The sequence below is a fragment of the Lissotriton helveticus genome, chromosome 1_1, assembly GCF_964261635.1.
Source record: "Lissotriton helveticus chromosome 1_1, aLisHel1.1, whole genome shotgun sequence".
Lineage (NCBI taxonomy): Eukaryota > Metazoa > Chordata > Amphibia > Caudata > Salamandridae > Lissotriton > Lissotriton helveticus.
Window position 1 is genome coordinate 843,512,658 of NC_136057.1, and position 22,343 is coordinate 843,535,000.

General features: G+C 43.1%; 1 protein-coding gene across 1 annotated transcript in view; it reads right to left on the reverse strand.

Annotated features, from left to right (window-relative positions):
* The window catches only part of LOC144817928 (putative tetratricopeptide repeat protein 41), a 391,161-nt gene that overhangs the window by 139,942 nt on the left and 228,876 nt on the right, over positions 1-22,343 (reverse strand). Inside the window, exon 7 of the mRNA XM_078674882.1 lies at positions 9,817-10,015. Coding sequence (XP_078531008.1) covers positions 9,817-10,015 — 199 coding nt within the window. The remainder of the gene's footprint in view (positions 1-9,816; positions 10,016-22,343) is intronic.

The following is a 22,343-nucleotide window of genomic DNA, read 5'->3' on the forward strand; positions in this document are numbered from 1 at the left end:
GCGCCAAGATCCGGATGGCGCCGAGGTGGTGTCTAGTAAGTTGCCGCACTGGTGTGGCCATCCTACAATGCTGAAAGTCGGCGTGGGGCGCCCCGTTGGCCTGTGAGATGGCGTCAGTAGCGGACCGATGTGTGAATGGGGCCGAAGGCAGCGCAACAATATTTTCGGAATAGAAGACACCACTAGGCGCTGAGATGCCAAGATCCGGATGGCACCGAGGTGGTGTGTAGCAAGTTGCCGCACTGGTGTGGCCATCCTACAATGCTGAAAGTCGGCGTGGGGCGCCCCGTTGGCCTGTGAGTTTGCGTCAGTAGCGGACCGATGTGCGAATAGGCCGAAGGCAGCACAACGCGCCAAGATCCGGATGGCACCGAGGTGGTGTCTAGTAAGTTGTCGCACTTCTGTGGCCATCCTACAATGTTGAAAGTCGGCGTGGGGCGCCCCGTTGGCCTGTGAGATGGCGTCAGTAGCGGACCGATGTGCGAATGGGGCCAAAGGCAGCGCAACAATATTTTCTGAATAGAAGACACCACAAGGCGCTGAGATTCCAAGATCCGGATGGCACCGAGGTGGTGTCTAGTAAGGTGCACTGGTGTGGCCATCCTACAATGCTGAAAGTCGGCGTGGGGCGCCCCGTTGGCCTGTGAGATGGCGTCAGTAGCGGACCGATGTGCGAATGGGGCCAAAGGCAGCGCAACAATATTTTCTGATTTGAAGACACCACAAGGCGCTGAGATGCCAAGATCCGGATGGCACCGAGGTGGTGTCTAGCAAGTTGTGGCACTGGTGTGGCCATCGTACAATGGTAAAAGTCGGCGTGGGGCGCCCTGTTGGCCTGTGAGATGGTGTCAGTAGCGGACTGATGTGTGAATGGGGCCAAAGGCAGCGCAACAATATTTTCTACTATATTTTCGGAGTAGAAGACACCACAAGGCGCTGAGATGCCAAGATCCGGATGGCACCGAGGTGATGTCTAAGTTGCGGACCGATGTGCGAATGGGGCCAAAGGTAGCGTAACAAGATTTTCTGTATGGAAGATACCACTAGGCGTTGAGATGCCAAGATTCGGATGGCACCGAGGTGATGTCTAGCAAGTTGTGCCACTGGTGTGGCCATCGTACAATGGTAAAAGTCGGCGTGGGGCGCCCTATTGGCCTGTGAGATGGTGTCAGTAGCGGACTGATGTGCGAATGGGGCCAAAGGCAGCGCAACAATATTTTCTGACTGACACCACAAGGCGCTGAGATGCCAAGATCCGGATGGCACCGAGGTGATGTCTAAGTTGCGGACTGATGTGCGAATGGGGCGAAAGGCAGCGTAACAATATTTTCTGTATGGAAGATACCACTAGGCGTTGAGATGCCAAGATTCGGATGGCACCGAGGTGATGTCTAGCAAGTTGGTGTGGTCATCCTACAATGCTGAAACTCGGCGTGGGTCACCCCATTAGCCTGTGAGATGGCGTCAGTAGCGGACCGATGTGCGAATAGGCCGAAGGCAGCACAACGCGCCAAGATCCGGATGTCACCGTGGTGGTTTCATAGTTGAGAGGCACTTCATCTGCAGTTGGGCGCCGAGATCCGGATGGCACCGAGGTGATGTCTAGCAAGTTGCTGTACTGGTGTGGTCATCCTACAATGCTGAAATGTAGTGGGGCGCCCATTTACCGTTTCAGTTGCCATTCAGCTGAGTTTCGGCTGCTCTTGATGCTATAGCGACAGGCGGCTGCAAGAGGACTCTCAAAATGGCGGCCTGTTCTTTGGATTTGGGCCTGGTCCACTAAAATGGCCCTGGGACACCTTAGAACTCGGACGCTCGATTTTTTTTTCCTTTCCTGTACATGCAAAAAAAGGTAAATGCCCGGTACGTTACACGCTTCATCTGCCACGATGAACTCTCCAGAGGAACCGAAAAAAAATATAGTTGTGGTAACTATACCATGCATCGTCATATGGAGAGGTGGCACCAATTAATTATAGTGCTGCATAAAAGAGAGATTTGGAGGAGAACCCCTGACCTGCTAGTACATTCATCAAAGAAGTGGCACTGAGAGCTTCAGAGGCAAGGGAAACGGTCCCAAATATTTAGAAGAACTTTGGAAAGATTAAAATGACATGTTTAGATTGTGGTAAATTAATTTCATGTGGACAGATGAGTGTTACTCTAATAAATACAGCATATGAACATCATCATAGTCGATGGTTGGTAGAGACATTTTGACTATATACTGGACCTGCCCGTCCTCGCCCAAAATGGCGCCGGAATAAATGGGACTCGTAACTCCTTGTTGTGTACTGGTTGCAGAACCTTGAAATCACGAGATACGTATGCAGTTTTGAAGCACATGGCGGGCGGGGACGAGAATTGATTGAATATTTCGACATCCCTATTGATATTAAGTTCTGATGTGTTATTGATTACTGTACTGTTGAAAATTCGAATTAACGTCACCCATGGTACTTGCCCGCAAATGTATATCTAGATAATTTTATTGTAACTGGCCCTGTCGTATTTTAATTATAAAATGTACGTCCACCGATTCCGTAACTGTTACACACCTTAGTTCTTGCAACCTAATGGCCCGCCCGTTACGTTCCTCTACAGTGTAAATGTCTATTCATCATATACGGTTACAGTTTGCTGCGTGGCAGGCCCACGTGGTTATAGGCTCGTATTTGTATAATGAAATTTTCACAATAAAGGTTTTTAAAAGAAAACATGGTAGTAGTATATACATTGGTAAAGTTTTTAATAATAGTCACTGTTTTAGAATCATTAAAAGGCAAGTGAAATAAAGCAGACCAATTACATGAAGGGTAAAAGGTATAATACGAAGGAACGCAGTAAAGATAAATGGTCAAGGGCTGTTGTGTTTTCTATTCCTGCAACATAAAGTGATCGATAAGAATCTCATATTCAGGCGTATCGGCGACTAAGACAGCAGGTCGACCCTCTTTTGCTCAACGGCTCCGTCATGGGACGAAGAAACGCTCTTTTTCTCGAAAAAAGAATATATTTTACTTGCAGGACAGTTGTAAAATTTCCGGGAAAGTACATTAGCCTGGAACATTATAACATATATTTAAGAAAAAATAATGTTCGGAAGTAATTAAAAGCGTAATTTTTAGGTGATATGACCAAGGCTTTCATCATTAGAATAAGAAAAGTAAAATGAACCAATGAAAAGTTTTATTAACAAGTCACATGACTTGTTATGCTTACGTTACGCGCTGCGCGCCCCGGATGACTTCCGGATGCGCTAACGCGGCGCGTCATATGACGCATTACGCGACAACGCAGGTCCAGAATATAGTCAAAATGTCTCCACCAACCAGCGGTCGAAACACAACCCCTTTCAGCAGGCTAAATAGTTCTGTTAAATGACAACAGAAGGGACAGGCAACAAGAACCATCAGTCAAAGAGGGGAGGGCTAGTTCTTGTCTACCGGGTTACATTGGGGCGCTACCGGAACTGATCGAATTGGTAGTCTACAGTGTTTCTGGATGTTTCAGACTGAAGCTGGGGTTAGCATGAGAGCACCACCATTTCGTAGCTCCGTTGTGGCCATTCCGCAACCAATCATGGCAGCCGCTCTTTATCGTTATTTTGGGCGGGGTGGGTGGCGGAGCCGAGCTGTTTTGCAGCCATCATTGTGTGGAGTTCAGTTCATCTCACTAGTTTTGTATTTGTTATGAGGGGTTGTTCCTAATGTTTCTATTTTAGCGAGGTCAAAAAGAGATCCCATTAGTGGCCTACTGATTTTACTCGATTCTTTTTCTTTTTTTTTTACACGATTTTTCGTTATCTGCAAAGACTAAACAGAGTATTGCGACTCTGTGTTTGTTTGTAAATAGAGAATGAACCAAAGAGAACTAATTCTAAAATAGTAAATACTTGGATAACAATCAATCAAATGGAGAGAGAAGCAGGCACGACGGATTACAACGGGGGCAAAGGCCTGCGTTAACTACCTTTCACTATCTGCAAAGAGAGAGTACTCCTAATAGAAATGAGGGGGGGGGGCACCATTCAAAGCAGATCAGTGTGCATAAACACGAAAATGTTTTCACTTACCACGTACTTGACATTCGACAGCTTATGATATTTGCTATTAAAAAACCATTGAAATTCACTGAAAAAACCATAGGTTATAGACCATATATAGTTAGGAATTAGCATTTACAAAACCTTGAAAATTCACTGAAAAAACCATAGGTTATAGACCATATATAGTTAGGAATTAGCATTTAAAAAACCTTATTTTACTCACACAAAACCATTGAAATTCCATATATAGTTAGTTGCACTAACTATATATCGCGCACCCGCAATCCACTGCTGATGATGTCACATATTACATCATTCATGACATGGTCAGTGACATCACTGATGACATCACTGATGACATCTCAAATGACATCACTGATGACATCACTGATGACATCTCATTTGACATCAATGACCACATCACTGATGATATCATTCATGTGACAATACAATGCATCTCCTCACATTTTAATATAACCTCTGTTTCACGCAGTGTTAAATACAGAGTATAATTTTTGAAACCATTGACACACCAATACTAGTTACTACATACGCACTCACTGATTCCTACGTCTACACACACATTCACTCATTCACCCATACAATCATTCATACATACAATCACTCATCTTTACAACACTATCATATGCACTCATACACCTATACAGACACTCACACTCTGCCACTCATCCATGGAGTTAGTCACACACCTAGTCAGTCCTGTAAAGAATCAATCACACTTCCATTTTCTTGTCTATACAGTTAAACATAGAGCACCTTACATTTTCAAACATATACTAACACATACTTACTTTCTTATACAATCATTGATACAAGTACACATTGATCTGCACAGAGTCACACACCTCCCAGCCAGCCACACACACACTCAGTCTCCCATACAAATACTTGGATAATCAATCAATAACCCATATAGTTAATCATATAGCTACTGATCAACACATGCAGCAGTTTACAGAACAACAGACATAATGATGCACAAATTAAGACAGTTTAGTCACTAACCCATGCACTCAGTGAGACACATTTAATCACTCACTCATACATTCAGTCATGCACCTACTAAATCCTTCGTCCAGACACTTATACATCTACTCATTCTTCAATATGTAAAACATATTTAAACTTTACAGAAACACACAGTCACTGGATGATGTCATCAGTGATGTCATCAGTGATGTCATTTGAGATGTCATCAGTGATGTCATCAGTGATGTCACTGACCATGTCATGAATGATGTAATATGTGACATCATCAGCAGTGGATTGCGGGTGCGCGATATATAGTTAGTGCAACTAACTATATATGGAATTTCAATGGTTTTGTGTGAGTAAAATAAGGTTTTTTAAATGCTAATTCCTAACTATATATGGTCTATAACCTATGGTTTTTTCAGTGAATTTTCAAGGTTTTGTAAATGCTAATTCCTAACTATATATGGTCTATAACCTATGGTTTTTTCAGTGAATATATATATATATTGTCCAAAGGCTCTGCAGAAAAAGGATCACTCGGGAGCAGGTTGGTTACAAACCATCATTTATTGCATGCGCAGGAAGAGTCAGGTCCCGTTTATTAAATCTTGCAATCCCGACGCGTTTCAGTGCTGTCCGCACTTTCTTCTGGGGAAAGAATGTACATGTGGCATTTCAAGGCAGTTTCCGCTTTCTTTTGTAGTAAAGCTTCGTTGTTGCTTTGTAGCACGTGATCCCTCCTACTGGTTTCTGGGATTTGTAGTATTGCCTGCCATCATTTGTCTCCCAATAGTGGGTCCCGCATGTGCATTTGATTGAGCAAGTTCGCATATATATATATTTTACATTAACTGCTAAAACTATTTAATCTAATTATATTATTATTTTTTGTTTATCATTTTAAATAAGTTGCTTATAATGGTCTGCATATTAAAATGTCAATTTTCATACCTTTTTTGGCAACATCTAGTTCCTCAATATTTTAACCTAAGAGTCGCAATATTCTCATTCACAAAATGTTATCATAGATTTTGTTTGTATACATGTCCAATCAAGTGTGCAATCAAATTATATCCTGTTCAGTCTAAGGGCCTAGTTACGATATTGGTGGGCACGTCAGTGGTGGACCCACGAAACACAGGCCGATAGTCCGACCGCCGCAGTTGGATGCAGGCAGTTGGACAGCAGAGGTTGGGGAAAGACCACCACCTCTGACAGGATCCAAGATCTCATCAGGACGGTGGTTGGAATCCTATCCCTTCAATGGAGGTAGGGCCCACGCCAGCACCACAGTAGGGATTAGGACGTCCCTTTCCAACCGCCATAAAAATGCAGTCGGAAATGGACTTTGGGGCCCCTGTCCTCCGTTGGCACTGCTATGTGGCCCTGGGGCACATGTAGTGTCCCCCCAACACATCTATGCACCATGTGACGAGCACCACATTGTGCCTGCACCTGGGGCATGGATGTGCAAAAAGTACTTTTTCTAATGCGACTTGTGCTGCGCCCCTTTTTGTGGGTCTTTCTCTTTTCCACTTGAAAGTGTTAACAAGTTGGATTACTTGGTTCTAGCTGTGGATATTGATTATACAGGAGTAGTCCCAGAAAAGGGCCGACCCTTGTGTTCAGGTGTTCTTAGACATAACACCTATAGATCTTTTGGTAGAGTCTGGTAAAACAAATAACAATTATATCCTATACGAACTATGAGCGCAGTTAGAAACGCAAAGTTTTGCAGCCCCTACTGTGGTTTTTGAGGGCAGCAGAATTGAACTCAAATAGCATTTTTCTGCTCAAATTGTGTACGACGATCATTCCTTCAAATGCAAGATTCATGTTGCCAAGAAATATTTGAATGTATTGAGGTGGTAGCACAAGGTTAATTTTAAAATGATGTTGAGACTGGATAAAAGATTCATGTCTCTTTAGTTAATGATGCCAAAGAAAAATCTTGGTATCAAAAGTTCAAATATATTTTTTAGTAATCACTTAGGAACTATTCCAGACTGCAGACATATCATCAAGGTGAAGAAAAATTGTGAACCTATCAAGAAGTTACGGAATGTTACCCCAAGTGTGTGTGTGATGACCTTCACAAACAAATTCAGAGCATGCTCTATAAAAGTGTGATTAAGCATGTTGTTGCAACACTCTGGTGTCCCCATTCATTCTGGCAAGTAAAGGTCTTTGAGTTGTGCGTCTGCATTGACATCAGGAGATTTTAATGAGGCATTGTGGACAGACAGTTTTCCACATTCTAGATCTGAGGCTCCATTATCGCAGGGGGGTCAGTCCAAGTGGTTTACCAAGTTGGACCTTATGTCTGCTTATCACCTGATTAGTTTGGACCCAGGCATATATGGCCTTTATCACCCAAATGGACTCCTACCAGTTCTGCAGTATGCTTTAGCAGTGACTGCTTTAGCCCTTCAACGATTTAAATGTGACATCTTGTGTGGATCCCTAAAGTGATGGCATTCCAAAATTATACATTGATTTTTGGTGAAAGTTTGCCTCTGTATGATGTAACCATTGAATGCAACTGGGAAACTTTACAGAGAAGATGTGTGACTTTAAGTGGAGATACATGTGTGTTCAGGGCTTCTGAAGTTGAGTATTTAGTACATTCGTTTACCAGTAATTGTATAAAACTCATACCAGGATTAGTGAACAGTTGCTTTCTTGGCATGAGTGAGTCCCCTCAGATTTCCTCCAAGAGTTTGCCAACTTTACTGAATATTTTAGACTGCAGCTAAAAAAAGAGGCTGGTTTTGTGTGGAATGAAGAGTGCAATATTGCATCAAAATAATGATAATAGATTTGTGCATTTCAATCCTTCACAGAAAGGAGTCGGTGACATATGGCAAATGTGAGTGTCTATGGTTTGGATGTATACTTTTTACTGGTCGATGGACAGCAACAGTACATTATTGGTTTTTCCTTTCACACATTAGGGCCTCTTGAGCACAGATACTGATATAGATGATGAGAAAGATATTGGCTTGTGTGTGAAGGGTGGAAAAATTCCATTCCTATGTTAAGGACCAACAATTTGTGAAGAAATCAGATCATACACCATTAGTAGATATTCTGGATCTGATTTTGATCTTGCAGGACAGGTTACTCCGACACAACAGTGACGGATAACCCATTCGCCAAAATATATATCCCATAGGATGTAATGGGATTTATATTTCCGTGGACGGGATATCCGTCACTACTGTGACGGAGTAACCTGTCTGCTGAGATCTAAATCAGGCCCTCTGTCTGGTTTCCAGATAATGAAAACTACAGCAATATTGGCTAGGATGGCCACAGATTTCTTGGAACACAATGACAGAATTCAGTATGTTCCAGGATTTTGCATCGTGCAGGCTCACTGTCTGCCCAGGTTACACATTGTCAGTGAATTAGATGAGGTTGCTGATGCCATTAAGCACTGTGTCATTGTAAGCTGTGAGGTCAACTCCGCAGTTTGTGAGAGCACTGATGAATGGAAACGAGAACTGATTCACATTCACAGTCTTCAGACAGTATAGACGTGATGTTTACGGGGTGGCCAAAGCAAAGACGCCTTGAACCAGCCCTGCAGCCCTATTAGAAAGTTACTGATGAAATGTCAGAAACAGATGGTTTCATTTTTGGAGTGAGAGACTAGTAACCTCCTCTTCATTAACACATAAAAGCACAGAAATGGCTCATAGTAGCCATCTTGGGTGCACTCTCACAAAGAAAAAGATCAGAAAATGAAAAGCGTGGCAACTGAGTTACACAAATATGGGGAGTGAAACACATGTAACAACTTTTTTGCCTAATTAATATTCTGTTGTAACCCTATTAGAGCTTAGCAAAAAGTTTGTCTAGATGTATTGGGACAATTCCACATCTGCCTACGAAGTGAAGGTATATGTTAACACTGGTTGACCATTTGACTCGGTGGGTCAATGGTAAGTTTCTTCGAGGACCCACTGCTGATGCAGTCCCGTGTTTTTTATGAGATGTTTTTGTTACGGAGAGAGTCTCTGAAGTAATTCCACTGACTACAGCAGCCAATTTACCAGTGCTGTGGGATTTTTTGGTTCGATCTGGTGTGAAGCACTTAAGAATTCCCTATATTGACCACAGTGTCAGGATTTGCTGACCTGGACCTAGAAAGTTGGATCACATTGGCCTGATTGTAAGTGCACTCCACTGCCTTCAATTTCAAACCTGTCTAGTTGCTTACAAAGCAATACAGGATGGCTCCCTGGGACATCTTTGAGAGAAAATTAAGGAATCAAAATACCCAAAAGCTAAAGTAGTAAGATGAACTCTATGCTGAGAATCCCTAAGATTCTTAAAGTGCAAAGCATCAAGTCAGTCTTTTTCAGAACTTAGGGCCATATAAACAAAACAACAGTTTGCAAAAGCTCTGCACAAATTGCGACCATGGTACATTGGTACATTGTATGGGCACATGTCACATTGTTAAAAAACATTTTATATTGAAAAAAACAAAAGGTTTAAGTAAAGTTATAGTTAGGTCAAATGCAATGTTTTAAACTCTATTCAACACCTATAGTTATCTGAAGTAACTATAACGTGTGTCCATGCCAAGTAACCTGTTATCATAAATGTAATTTCAGATGTCATCAGTGATGTTATCAATGATATTATAAGACATGTCATGAGTGATGTAAAATGTGAGGTAATAAACAGTGCATAATGCGGGCGTGAATTATAGTTACTTTAGTTATAACTACATTTCCCATACAAAAATGCACAGTGCTTACCCAGGATGTGAAAGAAAGTCATACAAATCCTTCCAGTTGCCACTCATCTTCAAGTGCCAAGGTAACTCATGAAAGATCCTCCTAGTCATTGGTTGTTTCTGGAAATACTTCACTAAAAACTGGTGAAGAATTGTCTTTCTCTGATTTGTAGGATTCCGAAACGAAATGGTGCTACATTCCTTGACAGGGGTAATGACACCTACAGTGAATAATGAAAAAGAACACCCTGTGATGTGAGTGAAAAAGAAGTAGAATAAATCAGCACTTTATAGTTGTACAAGAACACAATGTCTAACTTCTCAAGTAACAGAGTGCTCACAAAGAGTGCTCACCAATATATAACTCAACATTACCTATGCATGACCATGTCTTAATGGTTTCTTCTCCTCCCCTATCATGGCCATGATGATGCCACCTCCATTTTCCTTTACTAACACCTTCATTGCGAACATGATACTTTTCCACATTTCCTACACAGCCACTAAGACAGCAAACATGCCTAAATGTATGATGTTGGGACCAGGACAAAAGGAATACAGTACTCCAGGCTCCATGCTAGTCAAGTGCCTCACAGTGCCTGACACCTTCGAGAAATACCTATATGGTACCTAAATCAACAGCTGGAACCCTATACTTAAGGGTTGCATACTAGACACAGGGAATCCAAAGGTTACCATGTGACCCCTGGTAACCAGTAAGTGATGGGCATTGTAGGGTACAGTCCCAAATATGGCCACAGTAAATGGAGAAATGCTATTAAGAGGAACAAAAAGGGGGGCGTGGCAAAGCAAGATGGCCGATTGGACATGTTAAGAGGAAGCACCCCAGCACCCTGCAGCATTCCTAAGGAATCCTACTAAATCCTGGGGAGGATTGCCCCCAATAACTTTCCCCTGGTGATCTACCCTGTGGTGGGCGCAACCCCACCCCCAGCTGTTGCTATGTGCCTGTCTGGGGCCAACTTGGAGTTGCAGCTCTGTACTGGATAGTGTTGGAGAAGAGAGGCCTGGGGGCAGGGTCCTGTGGTGGCATGACCTCGAGCACATGAGTGGCCTCGGTGACCTAGTTCCCCATTTCTGCTGCGGTGAAGTGACCTGGGCAAGGCGTGGGCCTGATATAATAATGGCGGCCTACTGAAGTTCTGGGTGTGACTTTGAGGACCCTGTAAATATTTAATAAGAGGGGGCAATGTGTCCTGAGCTTTGGTCCTGATGTGCAGTGCTGGAGGCAGCCTGGGCAAGCCACAGCCCCCCGGAGTGCCCCTAGACTACTGCGAGGGCTGTTGCTGTGGCCTGCCCGGGGACTGAGGAGTCTAGGATGCCCTGGTTTGGAGCACTGCCATTGCGGAGGAGCACAGAGTGCCAGGTGAGCAGCCTGGGGGACTGTGAGCTGAAGTCCGACAGTGTGGAGCGGGTAAAGAGTCTCCTCTTCCTCCTCCTACACATATTAGACAGTGGCCCGGCCTGGGCACTGAGACTCTGTGCCGGGGGGAGTGTTACCCCCTCTGTGTGGTCCTGGAGATGCGTTGAGCTGGGACCTGAGGCATCATGAAGTTGCTGCGACGCCTATATAAGGAGCACCCTATCAAGGACTGGGCTTGTGCTGGTCTCCCCGTGCCCACGGAGTGTATGGTGAAGGGAGACTTATGGCTTGAACCCAGAAGGGGGGGTCTTCCGCTGCTGTCTACAATAGTTCCCTGGTGAGACATAGCCTTTGGCCCTTGGATGAAATTCTCCTGCAATTATACCCATCCCCTTGCTGACTGCGACCCTCCATGATGGTGAATGGAAAGGCAATTTGAGAGGCAAAGCAATCGCACATGGTTCACTTTGCTGGTACTTGCAGGACTAGCCCGCCACGAATGGAGGAGCGATGTGCAACCCCATCTTTGGACGCAGCAACCACAGACTCGCAAATCCTGGTAGCAATAGAAAGCTTCAAACAGGTTCAGAAGCACAAAATGGACGTTATTATCATTGAAGTTAACTTGCTCCCTGCAGACATCAGTGGTGTGTCTGAGTGCTCCAAATAAACAGCGGGAAAAATACAGGGGCACATGATAAAGGTGACGGATTTGAAAGCCACTTCACCTCCCCAGAGGAAACTCGGGAGTGGTTGGGCTGAAGGGCTGGCCATGGACCTGGTGGGGCCCCAAGTGAGGGTTCAAGCAGGACAAAATCTAGGGGCAGACCCACCCAGTGGCTCAGCTGAGCGGCAGAGATGGGGAATGGCCAGCAGGGTAGAGGTGAGACACATAGAGGTGCAGGCAGATGACACACTGGAAGTGGTCCAGCAGAGTGCCCTGAGCACGACTAGTGCTTTGAATGCGGCTGACACACAGTCATCTATACTGAACACAGACACCTGATTATCTAGAGGCTGTCCAATGGGAGCTAGGGGGACAATCTCCTACAGACAAAGGGGTACATAGCCTCTTTTTCAGGGCAGCAGCTGAATTACCAATGACATGGAACTTACACAAATTAGGTAAGGTGTACAGATTGCTGGGGGCAGCTGATAATTCCATCACAAGCCCAGCTGGTGGTTGACACTAGTGCGGGAGCATCACAGGAACTGCTGGGGGGACGTTCCTCAGCCCTGCACGGTGTGAACCTTTGGGTGAGCACAGGTAGGGGGTGCCAGGCCTCCCATGCTATTGTGTTTTATTCTCATTTCTATCCCTGAGAAGACTAGCTGTTGACGTGAACTGTTGGGGAGGGCACGGATTTTAGTTGGTGATATCGTGGGTGTGGGAGACAAAGAGATGTCAGATATTATGGGGGTGGGGTGACATCGTTGTTCTTTGTTGTATCTAGGTGTTTATCCGGTGGGAAGGAACGGGGTTGGGCTGTTGATGTGTTCTTATTTATAGTGCTGAGTTACTGACACATTGCGAGTACTTGGCTTTTGTTACGTTAAAGGCCTTCATCTGTGATTATGGCAGTGCAGGACAACTGGGTTGACCTGGTGCTCACGCAGGCGATGATACATGACGACTTATGATGCCATTTGTCTCACCTTTATATGAGACTGGGGGAGCGGAGAGTAGTGGCCAGGGGGACTTTTTGAGTCGGATTATGTTTCCGACCTTCAGCAGGGAACAAGCGGACATACTAGACACAGATCTCACTAAAGACGAACTGGTGTAAGCCATCAAAGGTAAGCCCCGCTGCAAGACACCAGGCACGGATGGCATCCCCCCTGAGTTTTACCAGACTTACTTGGGTTCTTTGGTCAACAGCCTCTTAGAGGTGTATTAGGAGGCCAGATAGACAGGTAGCTTACCAAAGTCAATACAGGAAGCTATGGTGGTTATATTACCCAAATCGTGGCGTGGCTGGCGAAGGCCCTAGCTAACCGCCTGAAAGTGGTCATCTCCAGTCTGGTTCACGAGGATCAGTGGATTTCTTCAAGAAATTAGCACCATTATGAACATACGCAAACTCACTCATGTCATGCACTTAGTAAGGGGCTGGCAGACAGAGGGAACGCTAATTGCATCGGATATTGAGCAGGTGTTTGTCACCCTGGACTGGGATTTCCTATGGGAGTTGCTGCGATGAATGGCGTTCAGTCTCAGGTTCACTAAATGGGTTTCCTTACTTTACACTGATCCTTTAGTGAGGGTTAAGTCAGGTGGTTATATATCTGTTGCTTAGTATATAGAGTGGCACGCGCAACAGTTGCCCTCTCTCTTCCGGGCCGCCAATGATGCTCTTGTTTTTTTACAACAACAAAGCTCTCACTGCCACTCCTTCTATGGGAACTGCAAGGATTTGCCAAGGCATTTGGTCTTTGGGTGAATCGGAGTCAGTTACTGATTTTTCCTATGCCGCCCCCTGGAGGCCTTACCATGAGTGATCCTAAGATGGGAGTTGGAGGCATTCCAATATTTAGGGATCCAGGTGGTACACACTACTGAGAAACAATACTCCTTTAACATGGGAAGAGTCGTATTAGGGTTGGGTGCCTCTGTGTTCTTTTGGCAGATTACGCCGCTGACTGTGGCAGGTAGAATCTCCCTGGCAAAGATGGTGCTACTCCTGAGGTGCCTCTACGTCTTGCAGAATTCACAGTGCTTGATCCCTCAGAGAACACTCAGGGAACTCGAAAGTCTCTTACTAGCACTGGTGTGGGCAGGTAAGCGGAACAGGGTTGGTCTGCAGATTCTAAAACTAGATCCTGCATGGGGGGTCTGGGACACCCAGACTTCGAGCTGTATTATCTGGCAGCGCAATTGAAGCACCGGGCCAGATGGTGTGCTGAAGAGAATAATTGGGAGAAGCGCCTGTTGGCGGGGCTCCCGGAGGTGAGACATATGCCATTTGTCTTGATTGCGGGCACGCAACGAGAAACATCCCATCAATTTGTGGTTCGACAAGTCACCCAGGACAGTATTCCAGACTCACTGTTTTGCTAGAAAGCTACCGATAGTAAGGTTGCTGAATGAAAAGGACCTTGGCCACAAGCTCTCATTAACAATGTGGAGGGAAGGGGGATGTGAGTTGCTAGGGGACCAGTACCCGGCTGACAATTGCACCACCTTTAAGGAGGCACAGAACTTTTTTGATGTAGGCCTAGGACAATTCCTACAGTTTATAGTCCTGACTTGGGTAGTGCGGAAGCAGTGGGTTGGTTTCCTGGCGGTGCCGTGGGAGAAATGCACGCCGGGACTGATGTTGGTGCTCAGATCTTCCAGAAGACTGGTGTCCCATCTATACTGGGCACTGAGAGAGAACAGACCCCAGGTTGGATATCAGGAGTGGGTCAGCTGGGGGCAGATATACTGGAGCCATATCATTGCAGATACTAAGTGGAATTGAACCTGTGCCCTGCTGAAGGAAGTGGCCAGTAATGTACTTTTACATCCTGCAGAGGGCATACTAAGCCCCTACCAGACTCAGTAGAATATACCTCGCCTGAACAGATGCCTTGAACAGGCTCTCATCATTCCTAGCTGAGAGATCCTTCAAAGTGATTGCCGCCTTCTCCTTCAGCTCTCAGACACATTCTGTGCCTCAGAGGGTGCCACAGGGATCTGCTCTGATTCCCCACCTTATTCAATATCTATATTCAACCTCTAGCAGCGGTTGCGAAGGGTAGGGGCCTAACTGTGGTCTCCTATGCCGACAACACTCAGCTTGTGATCTTGCTATCCAATAACTCTGAACAGGATGTGGCCAAGGTTCAAGACGACCTGATGGCCATTGCAGACTGAATGACAACCAACTGCTTACAGCTGAGTGCTAATAAATCAGAGATTCTTCTCTTATGTAGAAACACCCACCTATGGAGCAAGTGTTGGTGGCCTGCTGCGCTAGGGGCCCCACCCTTGCCCAAGCAGACCGTAAAAAATGTTACTCTGCCCTCACATATCAGGTACAGACAAAGTCAGTAGCCAGTGTCTGTTTTGGACTTTTACGTGGACTCAAGCCATTGCTTGGATTCTTCAACGCCCATTCCCCCCGGGTCATTGCCCAGTCTACCATACTCTTGAGACTGGACTATTCCAGTTCTCTGTATTTGGGTGCCAACAAAGCAGGGATCCATCGCCTACAAAGGGCACAAAACGCCACCACTCAGATGCTCTTCGGCCTCCCCAAATGTTGTTGAGCTTCCAACATCCTACGAAGGCTTCCGGTGGAGACAAAAATCAATTTTAAGTCTCTGTGCATTTCCCACAGAAGTCTGAATGCTCAAGCTCCCGCCATCTTAGCCAATCGACTCTCTCCCTACATAATGAACCGCTTACTGCGCTCCTATGACCGACACCTAGCATGTTTCCCTCGTGTCAAAATAGCACAGGCCGGAGGCCACTCTTTCCGTGCCCTCACCCCCAGAATCCGGAATACCCTGCTGGTAAACATCAGAAGCATCCAAGATCATGGATCCTTCCGGAAGGCTATAAAGACCTATCTCTTCCCAAGTTAACTTCCTCTCCCTACCCTGCCACCTTCTTTTTCTCGGTTGGTCTCTGAGATCAGCGCTGGGATGCCCTATTGCTGGGGTAGCCATGCGCTTTACAAATCTCATAACATGTTCTGCTCTCTTCCTTTCACGCAATGCAGTACTGAAACTTTAGTTGCTGCGCTGATTTGGGTACATTTATTTGTAAATCTGGACCTTTGAGTGTGTCGCACAGCCTTGTAAAATGCCAGCTGCACCTGGACACCTGCTATGTTATGTTATACAGGTGTTTAGAGCACACTATCCTCGGAAGGTATTCTGGTGCTTAGCAGGTATGAGTCTAGGCCCATCTAGGGCTAGTGTGACTACTTGAAAAATTAGATCTGGTTTTCTGTATGAATGAGCTTTGTGTAGGAGTCCATACCTGTGGAGCTGTCTGGAAGGTTTGTGAAGGCAGATTTGTTTGTTGAGGTATGCTGAACCAGTGTTATGTAGTGCCTTGAAAGTGTGGGTGAGGTGTTTGAATTGTGCTTGTTCATGAACGGGGAACCGTTGGAGCTCCCTAAGGTGTGCTGAGATGTGAGTGAGGCGTGGGAGGTTTCAAGTGATTCTGGCTGCCAAGTTCTGAATGGTCTGCAGCCTTCTGGTAAGTTTTGTGTTGATCCAGGCATCGTGGGTGTTCCTGTAGTCTAGCTTGCTTGTAACCAAGGAGTACATGATGCATTTCCGGGTGCTGATTAGGAGCCGTTTAAAAATATTCCTCAGCATCTACAGGGTATGGAAGCATGAGTCGGTGGCGCTATTGACTTGGGCAGTCTGCCAAGTTTGCTGTCGATGATGATCCCGAGGTCATTGGCGTGGGTGGTGGGTTTGGATGTCGATTCTAGCTTATTTTTAACCAGGTGGAGTCCCACTGTAATGTGCTCTTCCCGAAGATCACAATTTCGGTCTAGTCGATGTTCAGCTTTAGACAGTTGGTATTCATACAGTAAGCAATTTCAGTCATGCTGGCATTGCATTTGATCTAGATTATGTATAGTGCCAGACTGACTAGGTCCTTCCAGTCGGAATGAGCAGATCCATTGAAGTACATGTCCTTGGACTTCAAAGTGATGTAGGCATTAGATTCAGATTCAGTGGGAGACAGTGTCAAATGCTGCAGAGGGTCCATGAGGATGAGAGCCTCTGTCCTTAGTCATGCAGATGTCATCCGTGCCAACGATGAGGGCAGTTTTCATGTTATGATTGGTTCTAAATCCAGATTGAGCGGTGTGGTGGAGTTGGGGGTCATTGAGATATTTGGTGAGGTGTCTGTTGATGATTTTCTTGAAGACCTTGACCGGGAATGGTAGCAGGGAAATTAGTCTGTAGTTGGCGAGCGTTGAAGGCTCTGTAGAGGGTTTCTTCAGCAATGGGAGACAGTTCCCTGTTTCCAAGCATCTGGGAAGGTCGCAGAAGAAGTGGAGGCATTCTGAATGGGTGTGAGCATGGCGATGATGGGTAGCAGTCCTCTGGAGTAGGTGTAGTGGGAAAGAGGTCCCTGAGTGGATTAACTTAATAATGGCGGCAGTTTCTTCTGGGTTGATGACATACCATGTGGTTAGCGGATCACTGACAAAATGTCGACCTACGAAATATCGACCTACAGAAATATCGACGCTGGAATATTGAAGGCAAGAATATCGACATCCTATCTACAAAATGGTAAGTATAAAAATATCGAAACAAAAATATCAATGTTAAAAATATCGGGGTTAAAAATATTGTTTTTTTCTGTTAAAAAAAAGTAAAATAAAGTAAATAATACTAATAAATAAAATAAACAGTTAAAAATATCCAATGTTTAAAATTAATAAATAATACATCTATATGAATAATACATTAATTAAACATATACATAAAATATATACTTACTTAACAATAAGTTTTAATAATTATTTTAATAATTTATAAATTAATAACAGATATAAATTACAAATACATTTACAAACAAACAACATGAATAAAAAGTAAATAATTATGTTTGATAAATTAAAAAATATATACATACTTTTAATATTTTTTAAATTAATTATATACTACATTATCTAAAATAATACAAAAAATATTAAATAGCTAAATAAATAAAAATACTATTCAAAGTCCAAAACTAAAAAAACGACAGTAATAAAAACGTTGAATAGCGTAGAACTTAAAATTACTATTCCCACTCCAGAGAGTGCAACAGTAGAGAAAGCGTTGAATAGCGTAGGGGTAAAAATTACTATTCCAACTCCAGAGAGTGCAACAGCAGGGAAAGCGTTGGATAGCGTAGGGGTAAAAATTACTATTCCCACTCCAGAGAGTGCAACAGTAGGGAAAGCGTTGGATAGCGTAAGGGTAAAAATTACTATTCCCACTCCAGAGAGTGCAACAGTAGGGAAAGTGTTGGATAGCGCAAGGGTAAAAATTACTATTCCAACTCGAGAGAGTCCAACAGTAGGGAAAGCGTTGGATAGCGTAGGGGTAAAACTTACTATCCCAACTCCATACAGTGCAATAGTAGGGAAAAATATGGATAGCATAGGGGTAAAAATTACTATTCCAACTCCAGAGAGTACAACAGTAAGGAAAGCGTTGGAGAGTGTAGGCGTAAAAATTACTATTCCAACTCCAAAGAGTGCAACAGTAGGGAAAGCGTTGGATACCGTAGGGGTAAAAATTACTATTCCAACTCCAAAGAGTGCAACAGTAGGGAAAGCGTTGAATAGTGTAGGGGTAAAAATTACTATTCCAACTCCAGAAAGAGCAACAGTAGGGAAAGCGTTGGATAGCGTAGCAGTAAAAATGACTATTCCCACTCCAGAGAGTGCAACAGAAGGGAAAGCGTTGGATAGCGTAGGGGTAAAAATGACTATTCCCACTCCAGAGAGTGCAACAGTAGGGAAAGCGTTGGATAGCGCAGGGGTAAAAATTACTATTCCAACTCCAGAGAGTGCAACAGTAGGGAAAGCGTTGGATAGCGTAGGGGTAAAAATTACTATTCCAACTCCAGAGAGTGCAACAGTAAGGAAAGCGTTGGATAGCGTAGGGGTAAAAATTACTCTTCCAACTTCAGAGAGTGCAACAGTAGGGAAAGTGTTGGATAGCGTAGGGGTAAAAATTACTATTCCCACTCCAGAGAGTGCAACAGGAGGGAAAGCTTTGGATAGCATAGGGGTAAAAATTACTATTACAACTCCAGAGTGTGCAACAGTAAGGAAAGCGTTGGATAGCGTAGGAGTAAAAATTACTATTCCTACTCCAGAGAGTGCAAAAGTAGGGAAAGCGTTGGATAGCGTGGCGGTAAAAATTACTATTCCAATTCCAGAGAGTACAACAGTAGGGAAAGCTTTGGATAGCGTTGAAGTTAAATATAACATACTTATAAATAATTTTTGTATTGAAAATAATTAATAATTTAATTTTTAAATATCTTTACATCATTTAAAAATACCCATTAATAATTATTAAAATCATAATTACAATTGAATCATTAATTAACAATAAATTAACAATAAATACCAATAAATATTAATTGATAAATATTAGTTACCAAATAATTATTGAACACTAAAATATTTTTCATAACAAAAACATACTAATTAAAAATTGATTAACAATTAAATAAATGTTAAACTAAAAATATTTTTTATGAAACAATAATTACCAATTAATAAAAAAATCCAATTAATAAAAATTAATTAAGAATTAAAAATATGAATTGCCAATTAAAAAAGGAAATACCATTTAAAAATATTGTCAATTAAAAAATTTAATTACCACTTACAAACAGTAATGACCGATTAAAAATGTAATTACCAATTAAAATACTTAATTACCAATTCATAATTAATTAAAAATAAAATCATTATCAATACCAATTAATAAAAAAAATCATTACTTAATTACAATGTAATTACTTCCCACCCAATTCCCTATAAACCCACAACCCGCTACAGAACTTAAATGCAAAAATTAATTTAAATTAATTTACAATTCCTAAAATTTACTGTAATCAAATTATTTCCCACCCTATTCCCCTATAAACCCACTACTAGCTACTAGCTCCGGTACTAAAACATAAAATTAAGTGATGCTGTTCCAGTTTTGTCAAGCCTTTCTGACTGTGATGTGTTGTACTAGGATGGGAATGCTGAACTTGACAAGGGTGTGATCTGTCCAGGGCACTGGTGTGGTTCATCGATGTTGCCGAAGTTGGTAAAAATAGGGCCCAAGAGGTATCCAGTGAATTGGGTATGTCCCTTTACTTGTTGGGTGAGACTCAGGCTTCCAAAGTCTTAAATGAAGCTCTTGAGTTGAGGTTAACTTGGTCTCCCAGGTGGAAGTTCAGGTCTCTGAGCGGGATTTAATTGAAAAAACCAATGGCATGTGGTGAAAAGATGTCCATGATTGTGTTGGTGAATTTGGTAAATGGTCCCATTGGTTTGTAGATGAGACTGCCACTTAGGGTGAATTTGGTTGTGATGAGAAGCTTGACAGGCAGTGTGGTGATGTTCTACAAGGTGAAATGTTACTCTGTTATTGATGATGCAGGTGGAATGGGGGTTATGAGGATTCTAGAGAAAGCTGTTGCTGGAGGTGAGATGCTGTAGATCACTTTCATGGAAGATAGCTCTTGAAATAAAGAAGTTGAAGCATGTGTATATAGTTACAACATAATTTGGCGACGAGTGACTCTTTGCAGGGGGAAGAGGCTTATGAGGTAACCTCCACCCCTTGAAAAGTGCTGTTACACGAAGTTGAACAGTGCTACGGAAAAACTGCTTGCTTTGCATGTTCATATAACTGTAAGTAATTATTTTACGAAGTATCTTGGATGAATCCCTAAGGGGATTTGTGGCACTGAGTTTGACACTGAACCTTGTTTACTGATATCGTCAGAGTGAAGGCATGTCAAATTGTTCTTGCTCTGATAGAAATGTAAACGTTTACTTTAATACTGCAGGAGAAGTGCAGTGAAAAGAGTGCGCTGTGTGGCGCTGGGGTTTTGAAGACTTTATGGGAAACTGAGTGCTGTAAAGAGTTGAACTTGTTAATTGTACGGCATACCGAGTGCTGTGCGGCATTGGGGTTTTTGAAAAAGTATCCAACTATTGCAGCTCGAGCGCCTTGTTACTGGCTTGATGTGTCTCTAGCAACTCGAGCATCTCCAGCTGAATGAGGGAGGCACGCTCACAGTGTCTTGAGCCGACCATGTTGAGATGTGTGAGTCAAACAAGTTAGTGACCAATGTGACCTCTGCCGGTCACTCAGGCAAATTGAAAAACCTATGTTGCATTGTAATTAAAGCAGTGTTGAGCCTGCGATAATATTAAGTCAATAATATTATAATCTACAAGTGTATGTTGACCATAGGTGATGATAAATACGGTCCGCTAAGGAGACAGGCAATATTACTGCATCATTTAGGGATAGAAGGAAGAAGGAATTTACAATGATCTTCTAGAAGTTTCCTAGGGCATGGAAAAAGGTCAACACATTAATGTATATGAGATGTCCTTGCAAATGCTGGAAAAACATTTTACACCAAAAGTGTGTGGTTTTTCAGGGGCACAATTTTTTTTCCCCCAAGTGCAGGCTCATGATGCGGATGTCATGATTTATGTTGCAGCATTATGAGGCCTAGCAATAACTTGAGGGTTTCAGAACTTATCAGAATCTCTGATTCGTGACCAAAGTTTCAGTTGCACTAATAACAGGAAAGTGAAACACTTTTGTCTATTGATCCCACATTAGAGGAAACTATAAAGATTGCATGGAGCATGAAACACACTGCTGTGTGGAGTGAAAGAAATTGATAAGAGCAAACTTAGTGTAAAATATTTGGAGAAGGAAACGATTAAGGTGAAGATGAAGCAAAAACCGCAGACTGCAGAATTTGGCAGTAGTAAAGTGGAGGAAAAGAAAAGGTTAATATGTTACGGGTGCTGTTGTCCTGGACACATTACTAGAGGGAAAGGACATTTGGCGAAGTTTGTAGATCTAAAGAAAGGGTGCAAAGTACTAGCAGTAGCGTAAAACTGATGGAAAATTTGGATGAAGTTCAAGAAGAAATTATTTTGACTAAAAAGTGAAATTGAGAATTCCGTTCAATTAGAAATTTGCAGCTTTCATGATGTGAAAAGAGAGGGTTCTGGAGTATTGGAGAAGCCTCATTGCAGTATCACCTTGGGTAATGCACAAGTAAAAGTATTGGCAGTCTCAGGGAGTCTTTTTACTCTAATTGCCAAAGAAATGTAAATGGAAGACCTCAAGGAGTAGATTATTGATCTACAAAGTGCTGATGTTAAGGCAGTAGGATATGGAGGGAGGATGATTAACATTATAGGTATAAAATGGATGGATATATTTTTTAAGCAGGACACTGTGCATGGGCAAGTCTATGTAACTGAGGAAGGGTCAAATCATTTGGGGTGGCATCATCAGATGAATTTGAACATCATCCTTCATCCTAATGTTAGGGAACCTGTGATGACAATTGAACCAGTTAATAAGAGTAATGTGCCAATACATGATATTAATATTAACTGGGATAAAGCATTAGTTTAGGCATTTCCACATGTATTTACGGACAAGTT